At 48.5% G+C, this 16,292-nt stretch overlaps 1 protein-coding gene across 1 annotated transcript in view; it reads left to right on the top strand.

Moving 5' to 3' along the window:
- Positions 1–2,032: 2,032 nt before the first annotated feature.
- PARP1 (poly(ADP-ribose) polymerase 1) overlaps positions 2,033–16,292 on the top strand; it is a 43,059-nt gene continuing 28,799 nt past the window's right edge. The window contains exons 1-3 of the mRNA XM_040967794.1: positions 2,033–2,237; positions 5,774–5,939; positions 14,605–14,720. Coding sequence (XP_040823728.1) covers positions 2,118–2,237; positions 5,774–5,939; positions 14,605–14,720 — 402 coding nt within the window. The 5' untranslated portion in view covers positions 2,033–2,117. The remainder of the gene's footprint in view (positions 2,238–5,773; positions 5,940–14,604; positions 14,721–16,292) is intronic.

Below are 16,292 nucleotides of genomic sequence, written 5' to 3'. Positions count from 1 at the left end.
TTTTTCACCCACCCATGGGTCATTTTAGGCATACTCATTGTTACCCGGGGCTTGGGGACTGACTTTATTACAAAGTCAGATACACAGAGAGGAGGAGAGACAGAGAGTAAGATCTTTCATCCGATGATTCACTCCCCAAGTGAGCGCAACGGCCAGCGCTGTGCTGATCCGAAGCCAGGAACCAGGAACTTCTTCCAGGTCTCCCACAAGGGTGCAGGGTCCCAAGGCGTTGGGCCGTCCTCGACTGCTTTCCCTGGCCACAAGCAGGGAGCTGGATGGGAAGCTGGGCTGCCAGGATTAGCACCAGTGCTCATATGGGATTCTGGCACATGCAAGACAAGATCTTTAGCCACTAGGCTACCGTGCCGAGTCCTACTTGCCCCTTTTCTTTGTGATATTAGTTTGTATTCCTCACCCTCAGAATAAACTTTACCACTTGTTTCAGCCGTGTTGGTGCCTGCGCTTAAAACGCTTTCTGAAGTAAAAGGCAAGAACCTAGGAATACTTATTTGGCCCAAAGCCTAGACCAAGTAAATATTGTGCCGGACAGTACACAAATGCCACAGTTGCTTCCAGCTTACCAATTCCAGAGACACAATCCCAGAAGTTTCAAAACAGAACTCTTCACAGAACAAATCACGGTGCCTGAGCCATAGGGTTTATGCAAACACATCCTCCGGATGGAACGCAAGAGGAACTTGATTGGGTAGGACTCTTGGGCAGGTCCAAGTGCAGACAGGTGGAAGGACTGACCACTTGCCTGAATCCAGGATCCTGTGATGCCCAGCTTTCTCTCTGCTAGGTTAGTGTGTCCCGCTGTTGGTGGGCGTGGGGCAGCAGAGTTGAGTGGGCTCGAGAAAGTTCCTGCAGCGTCATTGGTTCCCTGAGAAAGACAGCACCACAGCTCCAGCTGACCAGTCTGCTGCCCACACATGAATTTCATCTGCACGTCTGGGGGCAGACCCTGGGGTCCAGAAGGGACTGGAACCTTATCATGAGAGCAAGTCACTTTGCAGTGGCCCAGTTGCCAAATCAGAGAAGGAATGGAATCATGGCACCATCCAGTCACTAAATCAAACTGTTCAATTCTATATGCCTCTTCTTCTTAAGATTTATTTTTATTGGAAAAGTACATTTACAGGGAGAAGGAGAGACAGAGAGAAAGGAAGATCTTTCATCCGCTGGTTCACTCTTCAAGCGCCCGGAGCTGAGCTGATCTGAAGCCAGGTTCTAGGAGCTTCTTCCCGGTCTGCCATGTGGGTGCAGGGTCCCAAGGCTTTGGGCCGTCCTCAACTGCTTTCCCAGGCAACAAGGGAGCTTGAAGGGAAGTGGAGCAGCCAGGATATAAACTAGCACCCATATGGGATCCCGGCGTGCAAGATGAGGAGGACTCCAGCCACTAGGTTACCGCTCCAGGCCCAGAAGTGAATATTCTTATAGACACACGGGCATGTTACTGTCTCAAATTAATAAAACGAATAGGGTGTTTTTTTGTTTTAGTCCTGCGTTCAATCGGCTCTCGTGGCCACCGGTCTAGCAAGAACCACAATCTCCAGTTTTGAGTGCTTTCCACAACCGCACAGGGCTGAAACTGCTGGCTTCTGTGTCACACATATCCAGGCCACAAAGAAGGAAAAGCTAGGTTTCCGCTGCTGTTGGTCCAACCCTCTGCGCGCTGCAGGTTCGAAAGCCCGTCCAGGGCCATGCCGGGCCAGTCTCCTCAGACTACAGAAGGCTGCGGGGAGGCTCCGCGCCGAGACTACGGGAGCCTTGCTGGGACCGGAGTTGCATGGGTGGTGCCTCTCCTCCCGGGCCAGGTCCCGCTCCGGTCCCGGGGCTGGCCCGCGGCTGGCGGATCCCGACCCGCAGACGCCCCGGCGCACACACCGGGCTAACAGCGCCGCCGTCCGGCCGGCAGCGGGCTAGTCGGGCGCGCGCGCCGCCGCCCCGCCCCTTGGACGCCGGCGCCGGGGGCGTGCCCGCGGCCAGACATCAGCAATCTATCGACGAGCGGCGTCGTCTACGGTGCAGCGCTCGGGTGGGCGGGCGTGCGCTGGGCGGCGAGGCGGCAAGGCGGCGAGGCGGACTCGTAGGGCCGGGGTGGCGCGAGCTGGAGGATGGCGGAGTCTTCGGAGAAGCTTTACCGAGTGGAGTACGCCAAGAGCGGGCGCGCCTCCTGCAAGAAATGCAGCGAAAGCATCCCCAAGGACTCGCTCCGGATGGCCATCATGGTGCAGGTGCGGGCGGCGCGCGGGCCGCTTTGTGGGCGGCGCGGGGCGGGGTGGAGTGGGGGAAGCCACCCGCGACCCCCACACACTTCTGCACACACACACACGCACACCCTTCACACTCCTGCACACGCACTCTCCTCGGCGTGGAGCCCCGGGAGCCGGGGACGCTGCTGCCGCCCCCCGCTGCCCCATGCGGCCCTCCGGGCGGACCCCTTCCGGCCGACTTTGCCCCAAAAGCCCGGGAATCGGAGTCCGCAGCGGGCGACCCCTTTCGCTTTTGTGGAGATGGTGGGCCGCTTGTGGGTGGCGTGGAGAGTTCTCGCTCATTTTACTGTCGCTTGCCTCCAGGGGAGGAAAAACATGCAGGGAGCCGCTCCGCATTCTGACCTGCCTTGTTCGCTAAGGGTTGTTTTTTGTCCTACGTGGATGGTGGCGACTGGCGCGGGAGGAGTGGTATTTTTTTTTTCAAGAACCTATTTTGGGCTGCCTTTGCCAACGGCCGCTAGCGCTAGCGTATGTTTTTTTTAATTCTAATTATGCAAAACTATGCAAGGCAGTGTGTCTTTTCTTTTTTTCCGGGTCATGCATTCGCTTTGGGCCCAATTGGGAGTTTAAAGCAACATTTCCCCTCTGAACTTTCCATATTCACACACTCGTTCTTTTTTGCTGGGTTTTGCAGTCGGTTTGCGTAAGAGTGGTTCTCCGGGGTGGTCAGCTTGGGCATTTTAAGAGTGGGGGCTTCCCCCCTCTGACGTCATTGCTTGAGGTTTCTGAGGTGGCCCTTAGGGTGTAGGGGAATGAGAGGGGGATTTGCAGGCCCCCGGATGGTTTGCGTCCCACGACCCCACGGGCCGGGAAGTTGTTATTGAAGCTCGGTGCTCTGGGTCAGGGAGGCTTGGGTTATCTCAGCATGAGGCTGTGATGGTTTTAAGGAATGACTGGTCAGTCCCTCTTTGGGCGTTTCAGCCCTGACAGGGCCCAGACAGACAGACATTTGGGTCATGTGGGCCCCCAGGGCCAGCTGTGCATGCATTGCCGTTTTTTCACAGTGTGTCCAAGCCTGGGGCTGTCTTTCTGGTCTCCTGGGACCCTGTCCAGCTCAGCTTGACATCTAAGTCCCAGCTTATGTCTTGGTGGGGCGACTGGTGGGCCAGCAGAAGCCACCTGACAGAGCTCCCGCTCCGTCCCAGGTGGGGCTTGGAGGTGGGGATAGAGAGATCCACAGGGCTTGCATTGCAAGACCTTGAAAAGCCTAATCCTCCCACTGAGAGTTTCCAGTTTGCCCCAAGGGTAGGAGGCAACCAACCTGTGCTTGTCCCATTTGTGGAAATCCTATGCTGGCCATGTATGGGACCTTGGAGAGGAGTCTGGAAAAAACTACCACCTTTGTTTTTCCAAAAATGAGGATAAGACTCACCGTGACTGTTTGCAGCTAAACAAGGACATACTAGCCATACCCAGTACATTTCAGAGGCAGAGTTAGAAAAAGGGGTCAGGGAGAGAGGAGACTTATCTTCCATCTGCTGTTTCAGTTTCCCATATGGCTGCAACAAGCCAGGAATTCTGTCCTGGTCTCCCGCGTGGGTGACTGATACCCAAGAGCACAGGCCATCCTCCACTGTCTTTCCAGGCACGTTAGCAGAGAGCTGGATCAGAAGCGGAACTAGGGCTCTGACACCTATGCCAGCATCGCTGGCAGGAACTTAATCCACTGTCCCGTGAAACCAACTTCCAATACCTGTGATTTTTGGTACCACCAGTAATTGCATACATTTTCATACTGTTTTGTGGCCAGAGCTGTGTCAAAGCCCTCATAAAATGATTACTGCCTCACTAGAATGAGCTCTGAGTCTATTTTGTTTTTAATACTTTAAAGCTGTATTGTAACCCAAAATTTTTCAGTATTTTGATCATTGTTTCAGTATAAGCCAGTTCCTTTGTGTCTATTTTAGAATTGCCTCCTGACACTTGATAATCAGAGGAACTATTATTAAATTGGGATTTTAACTAGGAATTTAAAGTTGGCCTGAGCTGTGAAAGAAAGAAGCCTTTCTGCTCCTTGATTGGACATAAACACCTTCTTTTACGTTTGTATAGCAGGATTGTTTCTCTGAGTACCAAATACCTGATATTTCAGCCTTGGCCTTGGGGCAGGCTGGGATGGGTCCCCTGAGGGTGTGAGCCTTTGTTACTGAGGCACTGTGCTTTGTGGCCTTGCTGCCTGGGAGAGGCAAGATGGTGGGTGGCCTCCTTTACTCGGAAGGACACTTGAGCGGCTGGCTGGTGGTTGGCTTAGGACCTGAGGCCGGAGGTTTGATGTTTGCTTGGGCCTTTCTGAGGCAGTGCGGCGTGTTTGGGTGTTGCTCAAGGGTTGTCTTCACTGAAGGTTTGGACCCTGATGGTCATCTAAGCTTGGGACAAGAGTACTCCTCACCAGTGGTTGACTACCCAGCCCCCAGGCCCAGGGGCAGCAGGTGTGGGAAGAAACCCACCGTCAAGTGCCTTCTTTCTCCAGGATGTTGGCATCCTTCTCTCCCTTACTTGGGGCAGAGCCCAGTGTGTGTACTTCTCAGTGGTGCTTTGGGCAGGCAATGTGCCATAAGCACTGTGGCATCGCATTCAAATTCAAGCTGAGTCATTTTCCTGTGAGCGTGACCACCACCACCTGCAACCTCACCACCTCCATCTGTAAAATGGAGGTATTGGTTGTGTCCCTCATCACCCTGCCACACACAACCCTGAAACAGGTTGTACAGGACTGCTTGTTAAAGGCATAAGGAATCTGGGAGATGCCAAGGCCCTTCTCCTGTGCCCAATTACTGTCCCCATCCAGTCTGTAAAGCCACCATTGATGGGGCTTGGGAGCAGCACCTGACCCTGTGACACAGTGGAAGGCCCCACCTTGAGTGTGTCAGTACCAGCCTCAACTATGAAGCAGCTCCAGAAGGAAGACATGTCTAGCAGGGAAGTTGTCTCCTCTGCATGGCTACACTGGCTGGCGGCTGGGGTTGAGCGGACAGTTCACCTCCAGGCCCGCTCGCCTGCTGCCCCGAACTGTCCTCTTTCACACACTACCCTCGCTGAAGTTAATTCATTCTGTCACATCTGCAGGGCTTGCTGCTGCTGCTACAAGCTTGACACTTTCCTCTGACACATTTTCTCTGCCTTGCTCATTATGGGTCTTGTTTGCTCATTATTCCTCACTTCGGAGGCTCTGACAAAGTCCTTTCTGGGCCACACAAGCCCTTTGAGTCCAGGTGTGAAGGCAGCATTTGTCTGGCCTTTGCCAGAGCTTTTGTTTTATGGCCCAGGAGAATGGGGTAGGAACAGCCGCCAGCTGTGTTCCAAGCTGTTGGAGAGGATTTGGGGAGGAAATGTGTTGCGGGGGGCAGTTTCTCATCCACTTGCAGCTCTGCCCGTGGAATATAGGGAACAGTCCTGCAGAGGGAGTGGTATGCATTGCCAGGGCTAAGTAGGCTGGGTGAGTATGGGGTCCCAGGTGAGCTGCCTACTAACCTCCCTCTGTCTCTGCCTCCTTCTAGTCGCCCATGTTCGATGGAAAAGTCCCACACTGGTACCACTTCTCGTGCTTCTGGAAGGTGGGCCACTCCATCCGGCAGCCCGACGTGGAAGTGGACGGCTTCTCTGAACTTCGGTGGGATGACCAGCAGAAAATCAAGAAGACCGCAGAGGCTGGAGGGGTGACTGGTGCGTACAGATGGCAGGGACTGTGAGTTCAACCCTTCCAGAAGCTTCTGGGCAAGTGGAGAAAGTTTCCCAGCTCATGGTGTCTGCTCCTGTGAGAATTGGGAATGAGTTGCCCAGGTTATTACAGCAGCACCTCGGGGACCCAGCACTGTCTATTGAGTGATGCTTTCCTCCAAGCGCTAGAAATGTGTCGGGTGTGGCTATGTTTCTGTTTATAATGGGGTAATTTGAGTTTCACAGCAGAACTGAGCAGTGCTGTGGGAGTGTGTGTACATCCCGAACCGCCCCCTCCCCCAGCTTCCTCCACCTTCGGCATCGCCACTGAATGGCACAGTCATCACAGCAGTAGTTGGGCCTAACCTTGACACAGTGCTGTTTGTGTCAGGGTTGCTTCTTGGCGTTGTGTCTGTGTGGGTTTGAACAACGGTGTCATGCAGAGGAGCGTTGCCAGGATCTGCCTCTTCTCCCTCTCACCCCACACAGGCTCTGATCTCCATGGTTTCCTCTGACAGCTTGGCTGAAAGGAGCAGAAACACCTTATTCAGAGATGCCATCCTAGGACAGAAAGGGAAGTAGGACGGCAGATAGACTTGTCCCTCTATGGCCACCGTATCTTCAGGGAATTGATTCCTGCCCTCCAGTGGATGCCAGAATTGCCAGACCCTTACATCAAAAGGCAACACTTTACATACAGCTGTGACTTGGGCACACTCTCCTATCTACAATCAGTCTTCCCTGGATTACCTGGGGAATAATACTCTTGCTGTGTAACGAGGAACAAAGTCTGTTCATTTCAGGATGGGTGCCGTTGTCTGTTGTGTATCTTTGAGCCTTGCACAGTTTGTGTCTTGTGGACTCATCCCTGAGTGAGATGGGGTGTCATCAAGCTGGCCACAGCCTCAGGAAGCTGCATGGAACAGGAAGTGAGAAGCCTCAGTCCCTTCCTGTTGCTGTCTCTCCTCACTGCCGGGAATCACCCCTGGGGCTGTGCTCCCTCTGCACTTGGATCACATTCCTCTGTCTCTACACCATGTGTCTCCTGCATCTAGCAAGGGCTTCCTGGGTAGGACGGTCACCTGTGCTCACAGCACTGCTTCTCCCATGAGGTGGTCATTGGAGGCCATTCCAGGCTGGTGCTGCGCCTGAGAAGGAGGGGGCGTCTAAGCCCAAGGCTGTGGTACCAGACCTGGGGAGAGGAATGAACTGATTTGAGTGCATGTCATTGAATGATTAATTTTATTTTGAAATTCACAGACTTCATCTATTTGAAATTCGTCCTAAGTGTGATGTGAGGCATGGCTGTGGTTTGGAGGTTTGGTATTTTTGTTGTTGTTGTTGGGTTTTTTTTGCCCCACCCCCTCAGATAACTAAAGCTTTGGTTCCTCATCTCTGTGTTTGCTGAAATGTACCTTCTCTGTGTATGAAAAAGTTGTTGTATGCAAAATCCCTGTATTTTGGGTCCCTTGAAGAATTTCTTTTCTGTTGGTCTGTTCTCCCCACCCCCATTTTAGTAGATTTTATTTTTTTACAGGCAGTGTTAATCTCACATTAAAGTGACCACAGAGTCCTCCCCTCTTCCACTAACATCCCCCAGCAAAGCAGCGTGTTTGTAATCTTCAACCCTGCCTTGCCTCCCAGCGTTTATGGCTTGCATGAGTTCACTCTGTTCTGCACAGCTGCTAGCCAGTTTCTTACTGCAGTTGTAGAGGAATCTGGCATGGTTGCCTTTGGCCTCAACTCTGGCTCAGTACAGTTAGCAATAATCTGCCCCACAGCCCCAGCACCATCAGCAAGTCCCTTCTGGGTTCTCATCTGGAAGCCATCCCATGGCTTAGAACCTGCACAACCAGGTGTCTGTCTGGATCCGCAAAGTCTTGGTAAGTGGCAGACCTGGTCCCTTTGCTAGGACATCGTTTTCTTTTACGCACACAGTCTCCAACTGTGGCTGCTGAAGTCATTCTAATCCAGTGAGTCACCACTGCTAGTTCCATGGGCATCTCTCCAGTTTCTTTTCTTTTCTTTTTGATTTATTTATTTATTTGTTTATTTATTGGAAGGCAGAATTGCAGAGCAAGAAAGAAAGAAAGCTTCTCCTCACTGATTTCACCCCCCAGATGACTGCCATAGCCGGAAGCTTGGCTGCCAAAGCCAAGAGCCTGGTGCAGGGTTGCAAGAGATTGGACCATCTTCTGCTGCTTTCCCTGGCACATTAACAAGAAGCTGTTGGGAAGTGGAGCAGTTGGGACACAAACCGGCACCCATATGGGTTCCCAGCACATGCAAGGCAAGGATTCAGCCACTGAGCCATTACACTACCCCCCGCCCCCCCCAAATCTGGTATGCTTAAGAACCACAGCTGCAGCATGGCTTCCTAACCAACTTGAAGAGAGGTGAACCAGAGCAGATACAAAGCAACACCGCAGGTGTGGTAGCCTAGTGGCTTAAGTCCTCACATTGCATGCACCAGTATCCCATATGGGCTCCAGTTCGTCCCCTGGTGGCCCCGCTTCCTATCCAGCTCCCTGCTTATGGTCCAGGAAAGCAATGGAGGACGGCTCAAGCCTTAGGACGCTGCACCCTTCTGGGAGACCCTTCTTGGCTTCAGATCAGCTCAACTCTGGCCATTGCAGCCACTTAAGTGAATCAATGGACAGAAGATCTTCCTCTCTGTATTTCTAAATTTCTAATCAAAAATAAGTAAATCTCTTTTTTAAAGCATGGCCTCAGATAATGCTGCATTTTGGCCTCACTCTTGGTGTTGTCTGTTCTGTGAATTTGGATCTGTGCCCAACATGCAGGGTTTCCTTTTCTCTCTAGCCCTGTTAAGTACTTTTTTTTTTTTTGTAAGAAAGATAATTTTTCATCCATTGGTTCACTTCCTACATGTCCGCAACTGCCAAAGCCACGAACCAGGAGCTTCTTCCTGTGGTCTCCCATGTAGGTAGCAGGGACCCTAAAACTTGAGCCATCTTCTGATGTTTTCCCAAGAGCATCAGCAGGGACTGGAACGGGCACCTTCAGGAGATGCCAGCGCTGCAGGATTCAGCTTAATATGCTGTGCCACAGTTCCAGCCCCTAACCACAGATCTTTTGTCTCCATAGTTTAGCTTTTGCGCAAATGTCTTATAAGTCTACATGAAAATCATACAGCCCATTTTCAGGTTATATTTTACTTACTGATGTGCATCTGCAACTCTTCTATGTCTTTGCTGGGCTGGATTGCTCATTTCTTTTGAGCGCTAAGCATTATTCCATCATCTGGGTGTACCATGGTTTATCTGGTCACCTTGGTTGCTGCAAGTTTGGCAGTTATGAACAAAGCCTCTAAAATCGTGTATGGCAGATTTTTTTGTGTGGATGTCAGCTTTCTGTTTATTTAGATTAGTAACAAGCAGTGTGGTTGCTTAAATCAGATAGAAAGTTTAGTTTTATGAGAAGCTGCTGAACTGTCTTCCAGCATAGCTGAATCATTTTGCATTCCCACCAGCAATGAATGAGTTCTTTGGCTTCACATCTTTCCTGGTATTGGTGGTGGAGATGTTTTAGATTCTGGCCATTCCAATAGATGTAGAGTATTTCATTGCTGTTGTTTGTGCCCCTTATGCTGAATGATGTTGAACATTGGTCCGTGTGCTTATTTCCTTCCCATTTGTACTTTTTTTTTTTAAAGATTTATTTTCTTATTACAAAGTCAGATATACAGAGAGGAGAGAGAGACAGAGAGGAAGATCTTCCCGTCTGATGATTCACTTCCCTAAGTGACCACAACGGCTGATGCTATGCCTATCTGAAACCAGGATCCAGGAACTTCTTCCGGGTATCCCACACGGGTGCAGGGTCCCAAGGCTCTGAGCCGTCCTCGACTGCTTTCCCAGGCCACTAGCAGGGAGCTGGATGGGAAGTAGAGCTGCCGGGATTAGAACCGGCGCCCATATGGGATCCTGGGGTGTTCAAGGCAAGGACTTTAGCTGCTAGGCCATGCCGCCGGGCCCCCATTTGTACTTCTTAAATTGCAAGGTTGTTCAGATCTTTTATCCTATTCTATTTGGATCATTGTTGTTTATTTTAGGCAATAGCCCTGTATTGCAAATGTCTTCGCAAATGTTTTTTCCTGATCCTTTTCAACATCTTTCACAGTGCAGTTTTAGTAAAGTCTAATTTATTGGTGACTTCTGTGTTGATGTTATCTAAAAAGTTACCACTGAGGGCCTGGTGCAGTAGCCTAGTGGCTGAAGTTCTCTCTTTACATGTGCCTGGACACATATGGACGTCAGTTCATGTCCCGCCTACTTCACTTCCCTTCCAGCTCCTTGCTTGTGGCCTGGGAAAGTAGTAGGGGACTGCGCATAGCCTTGGAATCCTGCCACCTGCATGGGAGACTGGGAGGAGGCTCTTGGCTTCTGGCTCGTGGCTTTGGATTGTTGCAGCCACTTGGGGAGTGAACCAGCAGATTGAAGGTCTTTCTGTGTCTCCTCTCTATAAATTTGCCTTTCCAATAAAAAGAAATAAATTTTTAAAAACCTTTTTTATGATCTTTACATAGTTGATTAGGTCACAAAGGATCAAAGGCTACAGGAAAGTGGGTAAGACAATTGTTTCCATGTTCTCTCTTTCTCTCTCTCTCATCTGGGGTAAGAGGGGGATAAAGGAGAAACCCCACCCAGCCTCCCACCCATCTTAGGGTCCCTGATGTGAGACGTGCTGCAAGGGCAATGCTCAAGTGGTTTTGATAGTTCAACAGTTCTGAATTGCTGCTATCTTGCCATTCCAAGCATGATGAAATCTTTGAAAAAAAAAATTATCACTGAGCCAACAGGCATCCACATTTTCTCCTGTGGTACCTTGCGGCATGCTGTAGTTGTGTGTTTTACCTTTAAGTCTGTGATCCATTTTAAGTTACTTTCTGTGAAGGATGTAAGATCCGGGTCTAGATTCTCTGCCTGTGATTGTCTCACACCATTTGCTGTGAAGCCGTCTTTCCTCCAGCTTTCTCCTGGATTGTTTGCCAAAGGTCAGTGGACTGTTTCTGTGGGAGTCTGTCCTTTTACCGATGCCTTGAAGGCTGTAACTTTTCAATGTCTTCAAGTTGTAGTGTCCTCCAGCTTTTTTTCTTCTCCTTCATGAAGGAGCTAGCCACCTTATTGTATTAACATCTTTTGCTTCTTGTAAACAATAGAATCAATTTGTTGATGTCCTCAAACTAATTTGCTAGCTGTTTTCATTTTAAAAGTCTGTTTTCGGGGCAAGGTCTTGAAATTAGATTGATGAAAATGGGGTAAAGCTTTAAGAACAAGTCCCAAAGTTCTCTTAGACTCTGAAGTAGGCAATGACCATACAATTAAAATGGTTTATAGAAGAAGGGGGAAAAAAAAGTCCATTTTCATCACCTTTGGGAGGAAATCTTCTGAGACTGCATTCTCATTTTTCTGCCTTCCTCATGTGACCTGGTTTAATCTGTTCTCAAAAAGTCTACCATGCTGGTGGGAACTGAACTGTCTGTGCCTGTGTTGAATTGTATTGTCTGTCTATTCTTTCTCCAATTCTTCATATGCATGACTCCAGCAGAAAACTGAGAATCTGGTAATAACACTCAGATTGGTAAGCAGAATTATAGGAAATTTTCCAAGAAAGGAGTCAGTAGTGTGTCCATTTTAGGGGATGAGTGTAATAAAACTTTTCCTAACTCTGATTTCTCTTTTCTACTTAAGATAGTAGAAATTGTAGATTTAGAGATCTAGCTATATTGCATCCCATTACAACTTAAATGTATCAAGTAACAATGTACAAAAAGGCATAATTTTTCTGTGTATCTGTTTTGTGAATGCATCTTAATCATAAAATTAACAACTACCAATTTTTTTTTTCTTTATTTTCGACATTCTTTATGTAGTTAATTAGAGCACAAAGGGTCAAGGGCTACAGGAAAGTGAGTAAGACAATTGTTTCCACAATCTCTCTCTTTCTTGTATCTGGGGTAAGGAGAAGATAAAGGAGAAGCCCCACCCAGCCTCCCACCCATCCCAGGTCCTGGATATGGGGCATGCTCCGAGGGTCTTGCTCAAGTGGTTTTGATAGTTCAACAGTTGTGAATTGCTGCCAATCTTGCCATTCCAAGCATGATGAAGTTGCTGCAAAATCCAGTGGTTGACATGGTCCATCTTAGAGTCTGCCCAGTTTTTCGCTGCCAGCATATAGCTGCGCTAGTTGATTGATTTGTTCTATCCTCTGTTGTGGTGCCAGGTATCTTCTGCAGGTTCTGATGGACTGCCATATCCTCTACGTGCACCTGGTTTTGCTGTCCACTGCTCTGTCTGAGCCTCTGAGGAGGCTCAGCTCTGACATTTGCACTCCATGACAAACCATGGAACCTGCACTTCTCTTCATGGTTGGGTTCTTAGTCCAGCAGTTTGATTGGAGAGATCTCCAAAGAAACTTTATCTGAGGTGATCCCAGACCAGATTCTTTTGTGTACTTGCCAGTACAGGGCCGGCACAGTCTATCGCCCCATCAGCTGGTGGTTGCAATTGCTGGGTCAGTTCTGTTTCCAGCCCTGTCTTCCACTGAAACCAATGGGTGTTGCAGTCCAGCCTGATTCTGCCCAGCACACACTCGGCCCTCACATAAACCTGTGGGAGCTGCAGCCTAGTCAGTGTAACTACACAATAACCACACACACACACACACACACACACACCTGCGCCAGGCCCTCCCCCTGCCCTGGTTTCCATGCTTGCCAGTATGTACAGCAGATTAGTCCAGTCTGTCTCACATCCCATTCAGCTCTAATACATGTCAGTGGGCATTGAAGCCTAATTCAACCCAACCAGCTCCACTATCCAGCCCACACACATACTGGTGGGTGCCATTCTGTCCAGCCACGCCTGCCCCAGTCCTGATTCTCATGCTCTCCAGTGTGAGTGGTGACCCAAAAGGGAGGTGCCCACTATTTCCCTACTGGGCCCGCTCCCAGATCATGCACTTTCTGGGTGGTTCTGTGATACTACCAATATTTTTAGTTACATACAAAGCTTAATTCATCCCAGCTCCTGTAATTGAGGAATAAATATCATTGACCTTGTAAGGTATCTCCTTGGATTTGTTGAGGGGGAGACAGGAGATGATATTTCTGTTTTCCTGCACAAATACTTGGGAAAACAAATTTTTTAAACTCATGTTACTTTGTAAAGATCGAATATCTGTAATATAAAATGTGTCATCTCAACCATTTGAGATGCACAGTTTAGTGACATTAAGTACATTCACACTGCTATGCACCCATCAACAGAACCTTCTCATCTATCCAAACTGACTCCTTCCAGGCCCTTGTAACTGCTGCTCTTCCTGTCGCTGCATTTGACTACACTAGGAACCCTTACGTAAGTGGGTTATATAATGCTCAGTTTTGTGACCTTACTTCACTCATGATTGTAGTTCCCCTAGGTTTATCCCTATTTTAGCTTGTGTGAATTCCCTTGCTTTGTAAGACATAATATATAAACAAATTAAGTTTTGTTTGTCCAGTCATATGTTGGTGGACATTTGGGATGATTTCCGCATTTTGGCCATTGTGAACAATGTGTTGTGAATGTGGGTATTGAGACAAGACTCTCCTTTCATGCCCCCGGCTGTGTATTCCGACGAATGTACCTGGAAGTGAAGTCATTGGATTATTATGGAATTCTGTGTTTAATTCTTCAGACATCTTGCATACTGTTTTCTACAGAAACTACTTTTTTATCTTCCTGCCAGTCTATCTACATTCTTATCAAAACTGTTCTGTTTTTGCATTTGTTTATCCTGGTGTCTCAGTTTAGAGTATGCAAGGGTGGAACATGTGGCAACCCCTCCTACCAAACTGAGATGGAATCCCAAGACCCAAAAGTGAAGGTGGGGGAAGCTTCATGGGAGAGAGGTTTACAGACCAGAGCTATGGGCTGTCTGGGCAGAGCTGCAGTCCACAGAACAAGAGTCAGGTTTTGAACTTTTTACATAGAATTAGCAGCTGGGGATGGAACTTGTAGTCCAACATTCCTTTCCTTTTCTTTAGGAAGGACCCTTGGGGCATCTGGCTAGACAGCTTCAGCTAGTCAGAAAGTGTCGGGATAGGTCTGCAGAAGGACCAGTTCTCATAGGCAGGCCCGAGGACCTGGGCCAGGAGACCCAGCCCTGCCAGAACCCCCACCCCCAGAGCTCACAGATCCTGGACCTTCCTCCAGGTCTCCCACATGGGTACATGGACTCAAGCATTTGTCCTTCCTCCTTTGCTTTCACAGACAGTTTGGCAGGAAGCTAGATTAGAAGTGCCCAAACGGATTACCAGCATTGCAAACGTCAGCTTAATACACTACACCATATCACCGAGGCCTACTAAGAACTTTCCAAAGTGGAGGGGGCACCTCAGAGGCAACGGAGAATGAAAGTGCGGAGGGAACAGTTGCGGTCAGGCAACTGACTAACAGCATAATGCTGTTTCGGAAAACTTGTTTGAGGAAAGTCATTGCCTTGCCAGGAGGCCTTAGTCACAAACCACAGTTGTTCTAGACAGTGATGACATGGAAAGCGCCCTGGTGAGAAGATCCTTGCGAGGCTGGGAGGGAATGAGAGTTTTGGCAGCTCTGGTGCTCTGAGGTTATTGATGAGCATTGCTGTGTATTTGACCCTTCAGGCAAAGGCCAGGATGGAATTGGGAGTAAAGCAGAGAAGACTCTGGGTGACTTTGCAGCTGAGTATGCCAAATCCAACAGAAGCACGTGCAAGGGCTGCATGGAGAAGATAGAAAAGGTGAGTGCTTCAGGGCCCCTGTGTCTAAACATTGTGAACTGCTTGCATTGAAAATTATATTTTTACTGAAAAGCTAAAACTGAAGGGAAGATCTTGGTAGAAACTGGCAATGATAGTACCTTCCTTCCAGACAAGTCTGGCCATGCTTGCTGCTGGTGCAGTCCTGTGTGTGTCGCTACCACCATCCCTAGGGCGTTGGGAGAGCCTGAGTCTCCTCTAGACTCAGCAGCGGTAGGGAAGAAGGCTGTGTTTCTTTTTTTTCTTTTTTTTTTTTTTTTTATTGTTAATAACATTGTATTATGTGATACAGTTTTATAGGTGCTTGGATTTCCCCCGCTCCTCCCACAACCCTCCCCCCATGGTGCATAACCACAGTTCAAGTTCAGTTGAGATTCCTTCATTGCGAGCACATACCCAGCATTGAGTCCAGCATCTTATTGTCCTGATAACATTTAACGGTTTCTTGGGGAGGCCCTCCCCAGTCTGAAGGCAAAGCCAACAGAGCAAAATCCTGGTCAGCCAAAAGCCCCAAAAAACATCAGCAACAATACACAGTGCCATGGAATCGATCGACATAGTATTGAGCAAACAATACGTCAAAAACAATGCAAGTTCAATTTTTTGAAACACATGTGTTGAGACAGTATCAGTGACAGGATCAAAAAAAAATACAGGTTAAATTAAGGCAAACATGTGGTATCTAACCTTTTGGGATTTGCTCATTTCCCTTAGCATTATGGTTTCCAATTGGGCCCATTTAGCCACAAAGAACTGCATTTTGTTTTTTTTTTTAATAGCTGAGTAGTATTCCATGGAGTAGATGAACCAAAGCTTTCTTATCCAATCTTCTGCTGATGGGCATTTCGGTTGCTTCCATGTTTTTGCAATTACTGATTGTGCTGCTGTGAACATAGGGGTGGATGTTGATTTGTCGTGAAACAGGTGCCTTGGATATATTCCTAGGAGTGCTATTGCTGGATCATATGGTATGCAGATTTTGAGTTGTTTAAGTGTTCTCTATACTGATTTCCATAAAGGCTGTACTAACCTGCAGCCCCACCAGCAGTGGAGTAGGGTTCCCTTTTCCCCACATCCTCGCCAACAGGTATTGTTGGTGTTCTTTTTTATGTGGACCAATCTTACTGGTGTTAGGTGGTACCTCATCGATGTCTTAATTTGGATTTCCCTTATTGCCAGGGAACTGGAGCATTTTTTCATATGTTTGTTTGCCATTTGGGCTTGTTCCTTTGTGAAATGTTTGCCCATTTCCCGTGCCCATTTCCTGAACAAGAACCACGTAATAGTATCAATAGACGCAGAAAAAGCTTTCGATACAATCCAACACCTCTTCATGCTAAAAACTCTAGCCAAGGTAGGCATAAATGGAAAAATCCACAGCATAATCAAAGCAATTTATGAAAAACCCAACGCCAGTATCATACTGAACAGAGAAAAGCTAGAACCCTTCCCACTGAGATCTGGAACAAGACAAGGATGCCCGCTATCACCACTACTGTTCAACATAGTCCTAGAGGTACTTGCAGAGGCCATAAGACAAAAAAAAGAAATCAA

Source organism: Ochotona curzoniae, unplaced genomic scaffold (genome assembly GCF_017591425.1).
Source record: "Ochotona curzoniae isolate NIBS_2020 unplaced genomic scaffold, NIBS_Ocur_1.0 scaffold_4683, whole genome shotgun sequence".
NCBI classification, from domain to species: Eukaryota; Metazoa; Chordata; class Mammalia; order Lagomorpha; family Ochotonidae; genus Ochotona; species Ochotona curzoniae.
Note: the sequence above shows the minus strand (reverse complement) of the source record. Positions and strands in the feature narration are given on the sequence as shown.